We start from the raw sequence: 18848 nt of genomic DNA, 5'->3' as shown, positions 1-18848 counted from the left end.
CAAAACATTCCAGGATAAACAGAAGCTAAGGGATTTTGCCAAAGCCAACCCTGCTATGAAAAACATCCTAAAGGAAGCTTTGTGGACTGAGAACCAACAAGAACAGACAACAACCAGAGAATGACATACATGGCAGCATCACCCTGAACCCAATCAACAAAGGAAGAGTCAAGAACAGAATAAAATTATAAGAACAGAGGATCTGGGAGTTCAGTCTATGATCAAAACAATTACAATGTGAAAGAAGGTAAACATAGAGGAACAGAGATCCAGGTGGTGAGAAGGTCAGGTAGATTACAGTATAAAATACTGTCTTAAATGGAGGGAAGAGTTAATGGAATGTAAGGTAACCACAACAGTGGGGTTGGGGTGAGGCATTTAGTTCGGGTGTTGGGGAGGGTGAAGGGAGAGGAGGTAGAAGAACAAGATAGATAGGGGAACACTGAGACAGGTTTGCATGGCCTAAGTAGGACAGAGGTAAATAGTGATGCATGCTAAACCTTGGAACAACAGGTCCCTGTGATACAGGGATCTAGGTTTAGTTTGAAGAGGGAAAATAATACTAAAATGCTTGACTGTCTAATGAATATTTGTTTCCCTTACCTACTAAAACAGACACTTGAGTGGGATAGAAAGGAATGTTGGGAAACATGATTACAGAAAACTTGTAAGCCCGTCTTCAGCCTATAAACTGATTGGAATACCTAAAAAGGGTTCTAGAACTTGCCCAGTGAAATAGGCCTCTTGCAAAGCCTTTGCATTAGGAGGAATCCTGAGTCCCATCCTGAACCTTATGAGGTGAGACCTCCCAACTAGCAAGGACAATTAGACCAGCCTGGAACAGCTAGAGCAACAGAAGATACATCTTCAAAGAAAGATCATTAGGAAAAACCCAAAACAAAGATGTCAACATGCCTGGCTACTACAAGAATAAGCAAGCTGTTTATCAGGAAGACATTAAGGCAAGCAATCAACAGGCATGTAAACTTGCTGGCGACCATATTGGTCTACTGGTGATTGGAAGAGGGAGACAGGCAGCAATGAAGAAATAGGCTGAGTTCAACCCCAGTCCATTGACTCCCGTTGACCTGGAGATGAGACAGAGAAGAGGAAGGGCTGGTTGGTCCAAAGTGTGGTGAGACCTGGGGACACTTGAGCCCATGTGCAAGGACACAGAGGGCTAGAGCTGAGTGTGAAGCATCCAGCTGATATGAAGTGAGGGGAGATGCACAAGAACACCCAAACTTGCAGACAGTACCCATTTGACCTAACCTCGATGGCTTGATAATCAGAACTCGACTAGAGGAAGATTACAAAACAAAACAAAAAATTTTTGATCAAGGAAACAAGGGTAAATTGCTACAATTTGATGAACCTGACCTATACTTATGGAGGTAGTATCTCTAAGTTTCAACAGAAAGAGGAGTCTTCACATCAAGTATCAATGCTATCCCCTCTGTACACAGGGTAGGTAGGGATGGGCAACTTAGACATTGGCTACCTAAAATGAGGAGGCAATATAGGCACAAAGTATTGGCTTACAAGGTTTCAAGAGGGAGTTTAGTTTAAGAGTGTGGGGGAGAAGAAAGAGTCCCCACTGAATAGTTTTCATCTTGTCTAGATGGGGCTGGTGAAAAGAGATGGGGATAAGATTCATATGATTCAATAGTGAATAATTGTTACCATAACTAATTGTGACTGTCATAATTGTAAAAGTAGAAGTTTTGTAACAAAAAGAGGGGAGTGGTTAATCTTACAGCCCAGAAACAGCAGACCCTAGGACCATCATGGGAGAAGAGCACAAGCAGAATGAGGAACCTGATCCAGAGAAGTAGTGACGCCAGAGACGGAGGCAGAGATGGGGGAACGGAGAGGGGGAGCGGCTGAGGACTCTAGATTCAAGGGGAAAGAAGGACTAAGAGCTGGTAGCCAGGAGGCTGACTTGCAGAATGTGCCCTTTGGAGGTGTAAATTATTATATATGCCTGAGTGTTTTTGTTATTTGTTTTTTTTTTAAAAAGCTAACGTGGATAGAGAGAAATACTGTTAAATAATGGTACATGGAGGGGATTATAATCATTGTAATGAAACAAGGTGTATGATTTGTTGAATGTAAAACTGATGATGTGCCCTGTAAACTTTCACTCAGTCCACAAAAAAACCCTTAAATAAATAAAAATAAAAATGCAAAACAAACAAAAACCAACAACCCAGCTTAACTCTTATTAAATTCTAAACTCACAGATTTAGAACCATTGACAATTTGTAACCATTTGTTTCTTGATTTTTAAATTTCTTTTTCATTGGTTTAAATGCTTCTTAGTTTTATGCAGTCCCAATAAAAGCTTTCCCTCAAAAGAAAAAAAAAAAGAAATCAAGACCAACGACAGAGTCCATTCAATTGACTGGGAAGGCAGAAGTACACAAAGGCTTTTTCTAGAATGCTGCCCCTAGAGCCGTGCTGAATGCTGCCTGTACCTGTGGGCCCAGTGAGTCCCAGCCAGCGTACCCCAGGGAAATGCTATGGCTTACTGGCTGTGAGGAAAGTGCTCCACCTTCATAAACCCTCATGGTTCTTCTAAAAAATAATGGAAATTCTCTCTGTCCCACAAACAGTGTTTCTCAGCCGATTCCTACAAAGTTCATGAAAGTATATGATGCCACAGCAAATCACCAAGAGAAGGCCTTCAGGACACAACAACTTTGTCATTGTTGTGAAGTGCGGACGAGTCCTTCTGACTATAGGGTTTCCAAAGAGGCACTGGTGGGTTTGAACTGCTGACCTTAAGGTTAAGAATCCAATGTTAATCCTACAATGCCACACCTGGACTCACTTCACAGCAACGTTAGAACTTCAATTTGCCAACACTTTTCATGCCAGCTCTCCCTAAACGTCATCTACTTGTAGGTATTATCATTTATCATTCCTTATGCGAACCGCAAGGTCAGCAGTTCGAAACTACCAGCTGCTCCGCGGGAGAAAGAGGAGGCTTTCTGCTCCCGTAAAGATTTACAGCCTCGGAAACCCTGTTCAGGGTCGCTATGGGTCGGAACCGACTCGATGGCACTTAACAACAACAACATGTTACAAATGAGGACACTGAGTCACCAACAGGGGAAAAAAAAAATCAATGCAGGGAGCCATCCCAAAACTTAACACAGGAAAAGATTTTTCACATAAATGGGAGTTTTACTGCTTCATTTGATCAAGTTACGGCCAACTCCGTGGGTCAGGACTGAGTTTACCAGCCTAAATGTTGACAGTCTGAGTTGGCTATGGGAGCCAAACCTTCCCTATGTCTTCAAAAGGATCAGAACACTCAGTAGGTCTTTCATTTGCTTTGTCTTAAAGAGCAGAGGCTTAAAGAGGCAAGGGTGTTCCACTTCAGAGGACAACAGATCTGAAGGCAGTAGATTCCACACAACTCATTCTCTATCCTAGGGAAAGACTTTTTTTCTCTCACTACCACCCCACGTCACAAATATCCTTGTTGTTGTTAGCCGTTGGCAAGTTGGTTCCCACTCATGGTGACATTGTATAGGTTTCCAAGGTTATAAATTTTTACAGCAGCATAAAGCCTCATCTTCTCCCAAGGAGCACTGGTAGGCTTAAACTGCTGACCCATTGTTGCAGTCCAGTGCTTTCACAAACATACACAACATATATGTATAGTCTCTGAACTTGGTAGCTAGCACCTCCATTTAGCTAGCCCCATCCAACAAGCATTTATTCTTCATCAACTGTTTGTTGGAAGCTGCTAATGAAGGGCTAAAACAAAATCGTGAGCAACGGAGCCAGAGCCAGTGTCCGTACATGTTCCAATCTAGTGTGGAAGAGAAACAAAAACCAACAGCTCAAACCGAGTCAAGTGCTTTAAAGGAACAACACAACTTCACTGATCTTTACTTCTCCTGGCCTCAAGTGAGACCCAATGGAGGAGGAGGATGAGCAACTACTAGTGGCAGGCACTCTGCTTGGCACTGGGAGATAATAGAGAGCAAAACATATAGAACTAATGGAATATAAGGTAACCACAATGAGGTTGGGGTGGGGGGGTTTAGTTTGGGTGTTGGGGAGGGCAATACAAGAAGAGGGGAGGAGGCAGAGGAACAAGATAGAGAGGGGAACACTGAGACAGGTTTGCATGGCCTAGTGGGACAGAGGTAAATAGTGATGCATACTCAACCCTGGAACAACAGGGTTCTGACACAGAGGGATCTAGGTGTAGCTTGAAGAGGGTAAATAATACTAAAACCCTTGACTGCCTTATGAATATTAGTTTCCATTGCCTACTATTGTAAAATAGACATTTGAGTGGGATAGAAAAGAATGTTGGGAAACATGATTACAGAAAACTTGTAAGCCTGTCTTCAGCCTATAACTGATTGGAATACCTAAAAGGGTGTTCTAGAACTTGCTCAGTGAAATAGGCCTCATGTAAAGCCTTTACAGAGTATAGGATCTTAGGTAGAATTCTAAGTCCCATCCAGAACCTTACGAGGTGGGACATTCCCACTAGAAAGGACAAGCAGACTGGAACAGGTAGAGTGACAGAAGATACACCTTCAAAAAAAGATAATCAAGAAAAACCCAAAACAAAAATGTCAGCCTGACTGGCTACCACAAGAATAAGCCGGCTGTTTGCCAGGAAGACATCAAGGCTAGCAATCAAGTGCCTTCAGGACAAACTTCCCTCTAAGACTGAAACTCAAAGGGAATACACAAACAAGCATGTAAGCTTACTGGTGACCACATTGGTCTACTGGTGAGTGGAAGAGACGGAAAGACATCAATGATGATATGGGCTGAGTTCAACCCCAGTTGATTGAATCCCGTTGACCTGGAGATGAGAGAGAGAAGAGGAAGGGCTGGTTGGTCCAAAGTGTGGTGAGACCTGAGGACACTTGAGCCCATGGACAAGGACTTAGCCACAGAGGGCTAGAGCTGAAAGTGAAGCATCCAGCTGATATGAAGTGAGGGGAGATGCACAAGAACGCCCAAACTTGCATATAGTACCCTTTTAACCTAGCCTCGATGGCTCAATAATCAGAACTCGACTAGAGGAAGATTGGGGGAAAAAAAAAATTTGGTTTTTTTTTGTTTGTTTTTTTTTGGTTAAAGGTAACAAGGGTAAATTACTTCAATTTGATGAACCTGACCTCTACTCAGAGCAGTAGTTACTCTAAATACCAATAGAGAGGGAAAGAGTCTTCACATAAAGTATCAATGTTATCCCCTCTGTACGCAGGATAGATAGAGACAGGCAACTTAGACATTGGCTACCTAAATAAAGTAATAAAGGGGTCAATAAAGGCATGAAGTAACTGGCTTTTTCTGCATAAAGTAAGGTTTCAAGAGGGAGTTTAGTTTAAGAGTATGGGGAGAAAGAAAGAGTCCCCACTGAATAGCTGTCATCTTGTCTAGATGGAGCTGATGAAAAGAGATGGGGATAAGATTCATATGATTGAATAGTGAATAATTGTTATCATGACTAATTGAGACTGTCACAATTGTAAAGGTAGAATTTTTATAACAAAAACAGAGGAGTGGTTAATCTTACAGTCCAGAAACAGAGGACCCTAGGACCATTGGAGAGAAGTACACAAGCAGAATGCGGGACCTTATCCAGAGAAGCAGCAGCACCAGAGATGGAGGCAGAGATGGGGGCATGGAGAGGGGAAGTGGCTGAGGACTCTAGATTCATGGACTAAGAAGAGAGGAACTAAGAGTTGGTGGCCAGTATGCAGAATGTGCCCTTCGGAGATGTAAATTATTATATATGCCTGAGTGGATAGAAAGAAATACTGTTAACTGATGGTACATGAAGGGGATTATAATCATTGTAATGAAACAAGGTATATGATTTGTTGAATGTAAAACTGATAAGCCCTGTAAACTTTCACTCAATCCACAATAAAAACCTTAAATTAAAAAAAAAATGAAATAAAATTTCTTGACACACAAAAAAAGATGTCAGCTTGAGGACGAAGGTATGTCTGACCCAAGCCAGGGTATTTTCAATAGCCTCATATGCATGTGAAAGTTGGACAATGAATAAGGAAGACCATAGAAGAACTGATGAATTTGAGTTATGGTGTTGGAAAATATTAAAAGTACCTTGGACTGCCAAAAGAACAAACAGATTTGTGTTGGACAAGTACAGTCAGTATGCTGCTTAGAAGCCAGACTTTGTCTCTCACATTTTGGACACATTATCCCAAAGGATCCATCCCTGGAGAAGGATATCATGTTTGGTAAAGCAGAAGGTCAGCAAAATAGAGGAAGAATCCCAACGAAGATGGACTGGCACAGTGGCAGCAGCAATGGGCTCAAGCATAGCAATGATTGTGAGATTGGAACAGGAATGGGCAGTGTTTTGTTCTGTTGTGCATAAGATCACTAAGACTCAATGCCACTTAACAACATACAAATGTTAGGTATAATAATCCCCTGTAATCAACAATTCCATGAAAGTGTAGAATATGAAGATTTACTTTTAAAATCAGATCAAGCTCTATGTATGGTTCTATAACCTGCTTTTTTCACCTAACAAGAATAAAGCCAATGATCTATGTAATCACGTTTAATGGCAGTGTTCTGGTTCTGTCTGTGAGTGAACCATACATTTACCTCACCAGTCCCTATCTTGGAACACTGAGTTTATTCTCAATTTTTAATACTATAGATAGCACTGGGGACTAATGTCCTTATACATAGATCTTCACTGATTTAATAAATTAATTTCTTAGAATAAAATTTCAAAAGGAAGCAGGACTTCAAAAGTGTATCTTTAAGACACTTATTGTTCCAGCTGTCAATCGGCCCTCCAGATAAGGACACAATGTAAAGTGTCTGTCTGTCTGTCACATCAGCAGTGCAGGTCCAACAGTTTTTTTGCATTTACCAACATGGCTTTTGCTTTCGCTTATATTTCTTTGAAGTTTTTATATGTTGGTCAGCAAATGTATGCTAGTTGTATATACTGACATAATTACTTTAGCTGACATTTGTATACACACAAGCATACAAACATCTGTCTCTATTTTTGGTTGAACCACTTAGTCTATTTTGCAGAAATCATGATCATTATGTCTAAATATGTCAGTGTGCATCTTGAAAAAATAAGGACACAACAATTATCACATACCACAAAAATAACAGTAATTCCATAAATATCATTTAATACCTAATCCATGTGTAAATGTATGGTTTTGAGTCTTTGTTATTTGACCTCTTCATATTCTTAACATGCAGAACGCCATTTTTTACCCCATTGCATCTGGTAAGGTAAATATTTTGTTATAGGCAGCAGATTCAGTAATGATTCTTAATTACTTTGTTCTGCATAAAGTAAGTTAACAACCTGTCCCTGCTCCCAGGCTTGGATGAGGAGAGGCTAGAGAGATAATTACTGTGCTAGACAGAGGATGAGAAGCATGTGACCAACAGAACACAAAGCAAAGGGTAGCTCAGAACACAGCTCATCTCTACTGACCACATTCTCCAAAGGTGCTGCACCAAATACTTTAAAGACAGGGTTCGGCTTGGAGGGGGATATGCAGAGGACAATAGCTTGCTGTCCCACTCGAGTCGTATATTCATCCAGTGTGGCTCGGAGTTTCCTGAAGAAGAAAACGAAAAGAGAATAAAAAGCTGTTCAAGACAAAAAAAACTACAGTGACATAGACACAGATAAAAGAGCCTTTAACTCAAGACCCTTTATTTTGTTTGATGTTTTCTTTGACCCTAAATGTGAAAAAAATAAGTGTGATGATTCACACCTATGCAGCAGAAATATGTACATACCTTTCTCTTACAGGTCAATGATAATTTTATGCTGTGTATAATTTGGCACAATTAAAAAACAAAATGAAACAAAAAACCAATGACTATTTAATTGATATACAGGTCTACTGAGGGTTTTAGCCTTGGGACACAGCCATGCCACAATGTTGAACACAGGGATCTTAACAAGAGACCACGGAGGTTTTCTCTTACTGCTTCTTCTAACAATAAAGATTACTGTTGAGATGTCATCCCCATGTTTAATGAAAGGGGCTCAAACAACTTGATTCTACTCATTGTTTGATAATGACTTATTTCTAATCTTTGATGGATGTAGTCCTTTATGTTTCATTGACATACTCTCATCCAAAAAATGCTAGCTTAAAAATGGTTTTCTTTGTGGTATATATGGTATCTAATTCTCAGTCTTGCTGTGCTTCACAAATGAGAATGGAGAGAAAAAGCTTTCTCCAATTTCTCAACACTGTGCTTCTCCACTGAAATCAAAGGAAATTATTTTTTAAATTCCAGGTTCCATAATTACTCTGGAAATACTGTCTGCCCTTTCAAAGAATTGAAGAGTCATGCCAATTCAAGGTAATACAGCTTAAGTTCTCCTTCTCCAAAGTGCCTTTTATTACGATGGGCTTTCTACAAATAGCACACTCTAGTTCTTCCGACAGTATCATCATCAGAGGCAACGGAGAAGCTGCTCAGCTCGTGCTACGTAATGTCTTTATATGCTGACAGCTACTAGTTAGTTCTTTTAGGTTTTTCCTTTCTAGGTGAAATAATTTTAGTTTCTTATGATCTGGTTTGTTGTTGTTAAGTGCCGTCAAGTCAGTTCTGAGCCATAGCGACCCTATATAGGATTTCCAGGGAACAGCTGGTAAGCTTGAACCACCAACCTTGCAGTACAAAAGGCTTTGCAGTCTGGCGCATTAACCCATAGCACCACACCAGGATGCTTTGGATGTCCCTAATATAGACTTTGTTACATATCATTTACATGGGCTAGCCCTTCATTTGGATATCATATTCCAATACAAATCTGGAAAATTTGGATATAGTATGTAAAACACTACACAGAAAAACTTCTGGAACATTCTATAGACTAAATTTATAACACATAAAGGCATGTTGTGTAGCCTGTCAACGCACCACACTTGTGTAATCTTTCTATTGCAAACCTACCAACCCTTCTGAAGGAAGAAGTGAAAGTAAGCAATCAACACCATTCTGTAAGAAGCTTTCCCAGACCAGCCTTATAGAGAATAAAAATCACTCTGATCTCACCTCACCTCCTGACCTTCCGATTGTCCTTACTCTGCTGTACCCCCCCGCCCCTATAGTACTTATGTGGTGGCGCTGTGGGTTAATGCACTAGACTGTAAAATTGGTTTGAATCGCCAAGTCTACGATTCAAGGTCACCAGCTGCTCCTTGGAAACCCTATGCAGGGTTGCTGTGGATTGGAACTGACTCAACAGCACTTAACAACAACACCAACAACAACAGTACTTATTACCACCTGACTTATTACCTATTTATTTCTCCCTCCACTGGAATATAAAATCTCCAGGAGAGCGTTTCACTCACTGTTATATTCTCAATGCCTTCGAACAATGCTTGGCACACAGCATGCACACAAATCTTCTCTGAATGAATAATGTGGTATCATACATTGGTTAATTCCTGTTTCTGGGCTTTCATCTATTTAATTTTATAAGACTATAAAATGGTGTAGAGTTCTGGTGTGGCACTGTGGGTTAATGCGTTACACTGCAAAGTTGGTTTGAACTGCAAGGTTGGTGGTTCAAGCTCACCAGTTGCTCCTTGGAAACCCTTTAGTGGGTCACTATGAGTTGGAACCGACTCGACAGCACTTAACAACAACAACATAAAATGGTGTGGCGCTGTAGGATCAACACTGGACTGCAAACCACAAAGTTAGCAGTTCAAACCCACCAGCTGCTCATTGTAAACCCTACACAGGGTTGCTATGAGTCTCAACTGACTCAACAGCACTTAACAACAACCACGGGAACAATTGTGAGGCTGATGTAGAACCGGGCAGTGTTTCCTTCTGCTGTACTCAGGGTCGCTAGGAGTTGGTACTTACTGGATGGCATCTACCAATAACCCCTTTTGGTGTTGCTGGTGAACCTAGTAGCATATGTTCTGTCACCCATATGTGGAGTATATGAGGAATAACAGTGTCATGGGTACAGAGCCCTCACCGAAGCAAGCGCGTTTGCTGTCTCTTCCGGATAGATGGATTCGACTCAAACACATGAGGCCTTTTCCTCTTCTTTCCTGTTGCCACAGCAGCCGCAGCAGCCATTCCCACAGGACCTGAAATAATCATGAATGTGCTGAGAGCAGGCAGAAGCCTGGTAACTGTAAGAAACAGAAGACACCTGACAGTACACTATGTTGCCAATAAATATAGTATGTTCTTGCTCTGACAAATACACTTCACCATGGTTTAACATGGATAATTGTTCAATCGACCAATAGAACTTACAGTGGATCTTTTACAAAAGTGAATGACTTACACCTTTCTAAAATATACAGCTTGAATTTTGTCTAATGTTGGGTTTTGTTGTTTAGTTTCATCAGTATGTGCATTCTATTAAGGCAATATTTACAGACGTCATAGGAGAAGTTGCAGTACTAGAGAAAGTTTGCCCAAAAAATTACAGACACAAACTTCATTTCCAAAATATATCAAGCTAATGTCAATAAAAAATGAGCAGGAGTGGCAATATTAATTTCTGATAAAATAGACTTTCAGGCAAAAGCCAGTATAAGCGATAAAGAAGGGCAGTCATTATATAATGATTAAAAGGCCAATTGAACAAGAAGACATCATCATACTAAATCTCTAAGCACCAAATGAAAGAACTCAAAAATACATAAACCAAGCTCATAACAAAGTTGAAAAAGAAATAGACAGCTCTATAGATTTTAACATACCACTTTGGATGACAGCATGACTAGAAAGAAACTCAACAAAGACACAGAAGAACTAAATATACATTAATCAACTTGACTGCATAGCCTTATGTACCACCAACAGCACAATATACATTCTTTTCCAATACACATGGAAATTTCTCCAGAACAGACCATATGTGGGGCCACAAAGCACACCTCAATACATTTTAAAACATCAAAATACTACAAAGCATCTTCTCAAATCAAAATACTATGCAATTAAAAATCAACAATAGGAAGATTAAGGGGAAAAATCAAATACATGGAAGTGGACTATATCTCTCTTTAAAAACTACTGGGTAATAGAAAAATTTAAATTGAAAAAAATTCCTTGAATAAAATGAGAATGAAAATACAACACAGCAAAAGCAGTGTCCAATGGGTACCCAACATTCAAAAAGAAGTAAGCCAAAACCAACACCTTGACCCAATATCTCCAATAATTAGTAAATGAGCAACAAAGTAAGCCTACATCCACTAGAAGAAAAGACTAGACCAAACATGAAACATAGAAACAATCGGATCAGGAAGACAAGAAGTTGATTCTTTGAAAGGATTGCTCAAAACTGACCATCTCTGAGAAAGCCAACATGTAAACAACACAACTGAGGAAATGATGATGTCACAACACAACCAGCGGAATAAACAGTAACAGAATACTATGAAGAACTATTCTCCAGCAAATTTGAAAAAACCTACAAAAAATGAACAAATTCCTAGAAACACACTACCTACCTAAACTAACACGAACTGAAGTAGAAAATTTGAATAGATCTTTGAGTCCTGGTGTGGTGCTGTGGGCTAATGCACTGGACTGCAAAGTCAGTTTGAACAGCAAGGTCAGCAGTTCAAACTCACCAGCAACTCCTTGGAAACTTTATACAGGGTTGCTGTGGGTCGGGACTGACTCGATGGTATACAACCACCACCACCATTCAAAACTAGGGAGTTCTGATGTGGTGCTATATGATAAGAACTGGGCTGCTGACCACAAAGTCAGCAGTTCAAACCCACCCTATACAGGTCCAGTATGAGTCAGAACCAGCTCAACGGCTCTTAGTAACAACAATTCAATCTGTATGCTGAGCAAATCATCCAAGAAACTAACCACAGAATCAGTAGTTTAAACCCACCTGGTAGCGTAGTGGTTACGAATCGGGCTGCGAACCTTAAGGTCAGCGGTTCAAAACTACCAGCCGCTCCGCGGGAGAAAGATGAGGCTTTCTACTCCCGTAAAGATTTACACCCTCGGAAACCCTGTACAGGGTCGCTATGGGTCGGACCCGACTCGATGGCACTTAACAACAACAACAAGCCACTCCTTAGATACCCTATACAGGGTTGCTTTGAGTCGGAACCGATTTGACAGCACTTAATAACAACAATTCAAACTATATGCTAAACAAATTATCCAAGAAACTGTGTTATATGAAGAAGTTCTGTAGGAAGACTCATTAACAACCTGTGATATGCAGATGATACAACCTTGCTGGAAGTGAAGAGGATTTTAAATACTTACTGATGAAGAATCAAACACTACAGCCGTCAGTATGAATTGCACCTCAATGAAAAGAAAAGAAAAATGCTCACAACAGGAGCAATAAATAGCATCATGATAAGCAGAGAAGTTGTCAAAGACTTCAGTTGAAGATTGAAGTTGTCAAAGACTTCAGTTGGCTGGGATCCAAAATCAATACTCATGGAAGCAACAGCCAAGAAACCAAATGACGTATTGCATTGGGCAAATCTGCTACAAAAGATCTCTTTTAAAATGTTGAGGAGCAAAGATATCACTTTGAGGACTAAGGTGCACCTGACCCAAGCCATATTTTCAATTACTTCATATACATGTGAAAGTTGGACAATGACTAAGAAAGACCACAGAAAAACTGGTGCATTTGAGTTACAATGTTGGAGAATATTAAAAAGTACCATGATCTGCCAGAAGAACTAACAAATTTGCATTGAAGTACAGCTAGAATGCTCCTTAGAAGGCAGAATGATGAGACTTTGTCTCTCATTACTTCGGGCATGTTATCAGGAGAGACCAGTTCTTGGAGGACATTTGAAAAACGGTCAGTGAAAAAGAGGAAGACCCCCCAACAAGATGGATTAACACAGTGGCAGCTTCAATAGGCTCAAACATAGCAACAACTGTGAGGCTAGCACAGGACCAGGCAGTGTTTCCTTCTGTTGAGCATATGGAGCACTATGACTCTGAACCAACTTGACGGTAGTGATGATGTAAGTAAGTGCTGATGACTATAATTATTACCTGTACAGGTTTAGATATCTTTTGTAGGATAATATTACCTATCTTGTAAACATTTTACTAACATTTAAATTGGATATGAAATATGACTTTTAAAACTTTCATTTCTACCCTTGTGTTTCTCTTTCATTACTCCAAGACGCAGCCAAGGTACAGCAGTTAGAGGTAATCATGCACAGCAGACACTTCAGCAACAACAGCCTTATGAGGAGCTATCTGGAAGAACACCATCTTAATTGGGAAACTCTTTTTTGAAGATCTGGGAATTGTGCCAAAAATGGAGCTGTTCACCAGAAGGTCAAACTGATGAAAGCATTCTGGCAGGAAAGAGAGGAGGAGAACTTTCCCACTCCAAGGAAAAGATGTTTATAAAATCTAGTCAGCTTTGCCCCTGAAGACTAATGGCTGAAATGAAGGTGTTGTTGTTGTTAAGTGCCATCAAGTCGGTTGCAACCCATAGCGACCCTATATATTTCTGAGGAGCAGCTGGTGAGCTTGAACCGCTGACCTTGCAGTTCAAACAGCTTTGCAGTCTGACTCATTAACCCACAGCGCCACACTAGGACACGAAGTAGTAGCTGTTAAGTACCATTGAGTCAGTTCCAATTTAAGAGTGATCCAGTATAGGATTTCCTAGGCTGTAAATCCTTGTGGAAAGAGAAAGCCTCATCTTTCTCCTAAGGAGTGACTGGTGGGCTCGAATCGCCAACCTTGTGGTTTGCAGTCTAGTACTTATCCTACAGAGCCCACCACGCTCCCTGAAACAAAAGTGGTGGTTGTTGTTCGCCATCGAGTCAGTTCCAACTTATAAGGACCCTATAAGAACTTCCAAAGCTGTAAGTCTTTACAGGAGCAGAAAGTCTCATCTTTCTCCCACAAAGTGGCTGGGGATAGCAACTGCTGACCGTTTGGTTAGCAGTCCAACGCGTAACCCACTATGCTACCAGGGATCCATGAGATGAAGGGTAGGCCCTAAAAAACTGTGTGGTGTCTGATTCCTGGGATTACAACACATCAAGGGCACCTCTTAATCTAGACTTCCTGGAGCTATGGAGGTTGGAAGATCTCCTAAAACTGTGAAGACAATCTTTAAACTTTACACCAAAAATGTTCCCTTAGAGCACTCAGTGTCTTCTGAAATATCTTCCTTTAATACCTGCAACCTTTCCTGCACCACTGGACTGTGAGGTCCTTCATGAGCCAAGCTTCTTACTTGCCTTACTTACTGGCCCTCACAACAATTCCTACCATATTGTCATCGCTCGATAAATAACTGTTGAATGCTTAATTGGTAAATAATTTCTACCAGCTGGGCTCCATTTCCACCAGTGCCCTTTTTTGGTCTGGTACTTTGACACTGGAACACAGAGAGGAGAGCAAAGCCATTTCTCAAAGGCTCATCTTTCTAAGGCAAGTTGGCCTGGATTCATTATGTTAGGATGCCCTCTACTGGCAATTTTAAGAAATTTCACAAAATATACCTTACAAATACTTCAAATTGTCTTATTTTTAAACTCTCTAGTCAAATTGGGCTGCTAACTTTGAGGTCAGCAGTTCGAAACTCCCAGCTGTTCCACTGCAGAAAGGTGAGTCTTTCTGCTCCCGTAAAAATGTACAGCCTTGGACACCCTATACAGGGTCGCTATGAGTCAGAACCGACTCCACATCCACAGCCAACCAACGAGTCCAGAATTATATGGATTATAAGATAGATAATAAAATTAATTATAAGACAGATGAAATAGCGTATTTTGCCATTCCTAATCATTGGATTTCCTGTTAGCTTTCCCAAATTATCTGGTAAAATCAATATTCCTTATTCAAAAAGTTGACCTGACAGACAATTCCTCATACAATTCTATACACCCAGGGATGACTTACACGAAGGCTTCCCCGCATGCTGTCACACATACAGTGTCAACATAAAAAGAATCAAGAAACATTTTCTAAGATAGGAAAGAGCTTTTCAGAAACCTTGTTATTTGTATTTACAGAATTATGGAAAAGGACAACACATTTGATCTACTGTATCCATTTAGAAGTATTTTCATTTCTAAAACAAATGTTTACTGAGTAACCATTAGAAATGTTGGAGCACTATATTCACCTCTTATGAGATATGAGAATGGAGCCCAGACTTCTACATCAGAAATCAGAGCACATCATCTATGAAGTAGAACTCTACTAGAGGTAAGGGGAGTGACAAAAAATGACCGGTTATTTAAAAACAATTTGTCCAAGAAAGTCCCGTATATCGGGTTATCTGTAATGTAAACTGAATACAGTTTTTAGGGTGACTTCTGCTCCAGAGCAATTCATCATTTAGGTCAGCTCTTCATAACCTATTTCAGCGTCTTTGTTATCATCAGAAATCTCTCTAGTACTTAGTCCTGTCTCCTTCTAGGTCCTTCCATCTATTAGTAACCTTTTTTAGAACTTCAAAGTCTTTGTTTCAGGGAGAAAAGAAGAGACATTTTTCTTCCTTAGTTACTGGTAGGATTTGTCTTCACTCTGGGGTTTGAAAAGGAAATTAACTGACTACTAAAGAACAGATCTTTATACTGACTCAGTTTGGGAGTTAAAAAATTTCTTATAGTGAGAATAAGACTCCAGTATGCATGTGCTTCCGAACGAAAGCCCATTACAAAATTCAAAACGAAGGTCAATTATTCTGAGAAACATTTCTGCTATTGCAAAGATTAAGCCAAAAGTCATTTTAGGTAAATTATGATTGTAAGTCTTCCTCAAAGACATCACAAACTTTTTTAATCAAAAGATTTCTCATAATATCATCTCACCAATGTTGTTCAAACTGTGAATAATGAAGTCAACTTAGGGATTGTGACCAGAACTTTTTTATAATGAGATAGCATTGAAAATATCACAGTGCATCTATCATCCATAGTAAGATATACAGCACTCTGTGAAACTTGTCTGAGATGTGTTTTTCCCCGTCAGTCTCAGTTTTTAAGTCTGTATTTGTAAACTGACTTGTGATATAATAAAATATATTTCTTATGGGTCATAGTTTTTAAAAGTTTGGAACCATCAATCCAGTCCAATACTTTCATCATATATCAGAAACTAATTCAGAAGAACCTTTCTGCTAAAAACAACTACAAAAGTTGGATTTTAAAAAACTAGCAAAATAAATGTCTTAAAGCATCTACTAATAATCAACAAATTAGTCAGGAGCCATCACACCAACAGCTAGAGATAAGCAGGCATTCGAGCAGGTTTGTCCTATAAAAGCACAGCTGAGATTGTTACTACAACAACAAGTAAGCTGTTCGCTTACCCCTCAGGGCAAACCCCCTTCCCAAGACGGAGACTCAAGGGGAATACATGAACAGGCATGTGATCTGGCTGGTGACCACACTGGTCATTGATAAAGGGAAGAGGGAGAAAAAACAGCAATGAAGTTGAGAGCTACACCTGACCACATTCAACAGACCCCTGTGAACCTGGGTAGAGACCTGGATGGCCAGCAGTATGGCAAGACCCGGGGACTCTTGGGCCCAGAGGCAGTGACATGGCCACAGAGGACTAGAACAGAGAGTGAAACGTCCAGCTGATAAGAAGTGAGGGGAGATGCACAAGAACACCCATACTTGCAGATAGTACCCACTTGACCTGGCTTTGATGGCTGGATGATCAGAACTTGACTAGAAGAAGAAAGAAGGGGTGGGGGGAAGGGGGGAAGTAACCTGCTACAATTCGATGAACTTTACCTATACTTTACATATATGTAATAGCTCAAAAAAGGTAACAAATCTTTATAGCGAGGATCACCCCCACCCCCTCTAGGTACACAGGGTTGACAGGGATAGGCAACTTAGACAATGGCTACCCAAAATGGGGGGGCCTATAAAGGCAAGAAGTGACTGGCTTACAAGCTTTCAAGAGGGAGCCTAGTTCCAGATGGAGTGGGGGAAGGTAGAATCACCACTGAATGATTTCCAATCCGTTGGGACTGGGCTGGCGAAAGGAAATGGGGATAAGACTCTTGTGGTACAATAGTGAATAACTGTCATCAGGACTGACTGTGAGAGTAGGAAATATAGAGGTAGAAGTTTTTTGACAAAAGGAGGAGAGTGATTGATTTTGCAGCCCCGGAGCGGAGGTCCCTGGGACCATCAAGTGAGAAGAACAAAAAGCGGGAACCTACCCAGAGAAACAGTGATGCCAGGGATGGACACAGAGACAATGACGTGGACAGACAGAGCAGCTGGGGACACTGGACTTAGGGAGGGAGAAGGGCTGTGTGCTGGTGGATCTGTGTGGTGTACCCTTTGGTTATTTGATGATGCATGGAGGGTATTGTAATCATTGCAGTGAATGAAATACAATAGGTTGAGTGTAAAGCTGATGTTCTCCCATGTAAACCTCACAATAAAAACTTTTTTAAAAAGTACAGCTGAACAACACTTGTCAGTCTTGCAGGACCAGGTGGACAAAAGAATTACTACTATATGTGGAAGCCCTGGTAAACTGTCCTGTTTAAGGGTTAGAACCACAATGGACTGCAGCCTAACAATGAGGTAAACTAGAAGTAAATCAGTCCTCCCACAGATCATAGACTAGCTTAAAGACATTTAGTGGACCAGAAAATTCCAAGCCCTTATACTGGGTTAAGATGTTACAGTATGGTTAGCGTTCTCAGACATCTGGCAGAAGCACACAAAATTCCTCTTTAGAGGAAGATAACATTATCTTAGACTCCAAACACACCATACAGTATTCATTCAAATATAATCAACGCATGTGGAGAAAAGCCAACAGAAAAAGAACAGCACTTGTTTACATATATGCGTCTTGTTATTGTTCAGTGCCATGGAGCTGGTTCTGACCCATAGAGACCCTGTATAGGGTTTCCAAGGAATGGCAGGTAGGGTTGAGCTGCTGACCTTGTATACCTTTTGGTTAGCAGTCCAGTGCTTATCCTATAACACCACATCAGGACATATATACTAGAATTTATAAAACTTCAGAGAGAGAAAAAATCATAACCTATTAACACAATTAGTAACTCAGAGGACAGAGTAAAAAGTAGTTTAGACATATCTGAAGAGATAATCAATAAACTGGTCAAAGAAGCTGTACAGAATGAAGAAAAAAGAGACAAGAGATGGCATGTACAGAGCAAAGGGGAAAAGACACAAAGGATTCAGTGTGGAAGACTAATATCTTTAACTTGAATCATAGAATGAAAAGAGTTAGGAAGGAGCAGCAAAATCTGACCAGTTAATGGCTAAGATTCTGCAGAATTGTTGAAAGACATTCATACATAGATTCAAGTTGACCAAAGAATCCAAAATAAAATAAGCAGAAACTCATAGTCAGATATATCACAAAAACTAAAGACAGGGAAAACCTTAAAAGCAATTGTGAGGAGGAACAAACAAGATGGCGGATCGGGTGGACGTATAGCAGAGAGCTCCGCCAACAACAACACAGAATACCCAACCAAGCAGGCTCAGGGGATGGACCCAGAACTCTGAACCACATATAAAGGAATACTTAGAAGGTAGGAAGGCTCACAGCTGGGGGAATTTGTGGCAGAAGAAAGAAATCTATTGCTTTCTAGTCCAGGACGTTCAGCTGCTCCAGGAGCCGCCATCTTGGATGAGACCACGTGGGGAAAGGATCGGAGTGGCCACAGACGCCTGGCAGATCCGCTGAGATAAAGGTGTGGACATTCTTTTCTTTGGGTATCTGTTCATTGGTCCCTTGCTGTCAGCGTACCTCCATTCTGGTGACTATAGGGGTCCCTGAGCTAGTGGGCACCCCAG

At 40.6% G+C, this 18848-nt stretch overlaps 1 protein-coding gene across 1 annotated transcript in view; it reads right to left on the bottom strand.

The window, feature by feature from the left end:
- Window positions 1–18848, bottom strand: part of NRF1 (nuclear respiratory factor 1) — a 98925-nt gene that overhangs the window by 75216 nt on the left and 4861 nt on the right. The window contains exons 2-3 of the mRNA XM_006861127.1: window positions 10025–10139; window positions 7496–7622 (exon numbers count right to left, since the gene is read on the bottom strand). Of these exons, the coding sequence (XP_006861189.1) occupies window positions 7496–7622; window positions 10025–10139 (242 nt within the window). The remainder of the gene's footprint in view (window positions 1–7495; window positions 7623–10024; window positions 10140–18848) is intronic.

Source organism: Chrysochloris asiatica, unplaced genomic scaffold (assembly GCF_000296735.1).
Source record: "Chrysochloris asiatica unplaced genomic scaffold, ChrAsi1.0 scaffold00041, whole genome shotgun sequence".
Lineage (NCBI taxonomy): Eukaryota > Metazoa > Chordata > Mammalia > Afrosoricida > Chrysochloridae > Chrysochloris > Chrysochloris asiatica.
The sequence above is the reverse complement of the archived record's forward strand: the minus strand, read 5'-3'. Positions and strand labels throughout refer to the sequence as shown.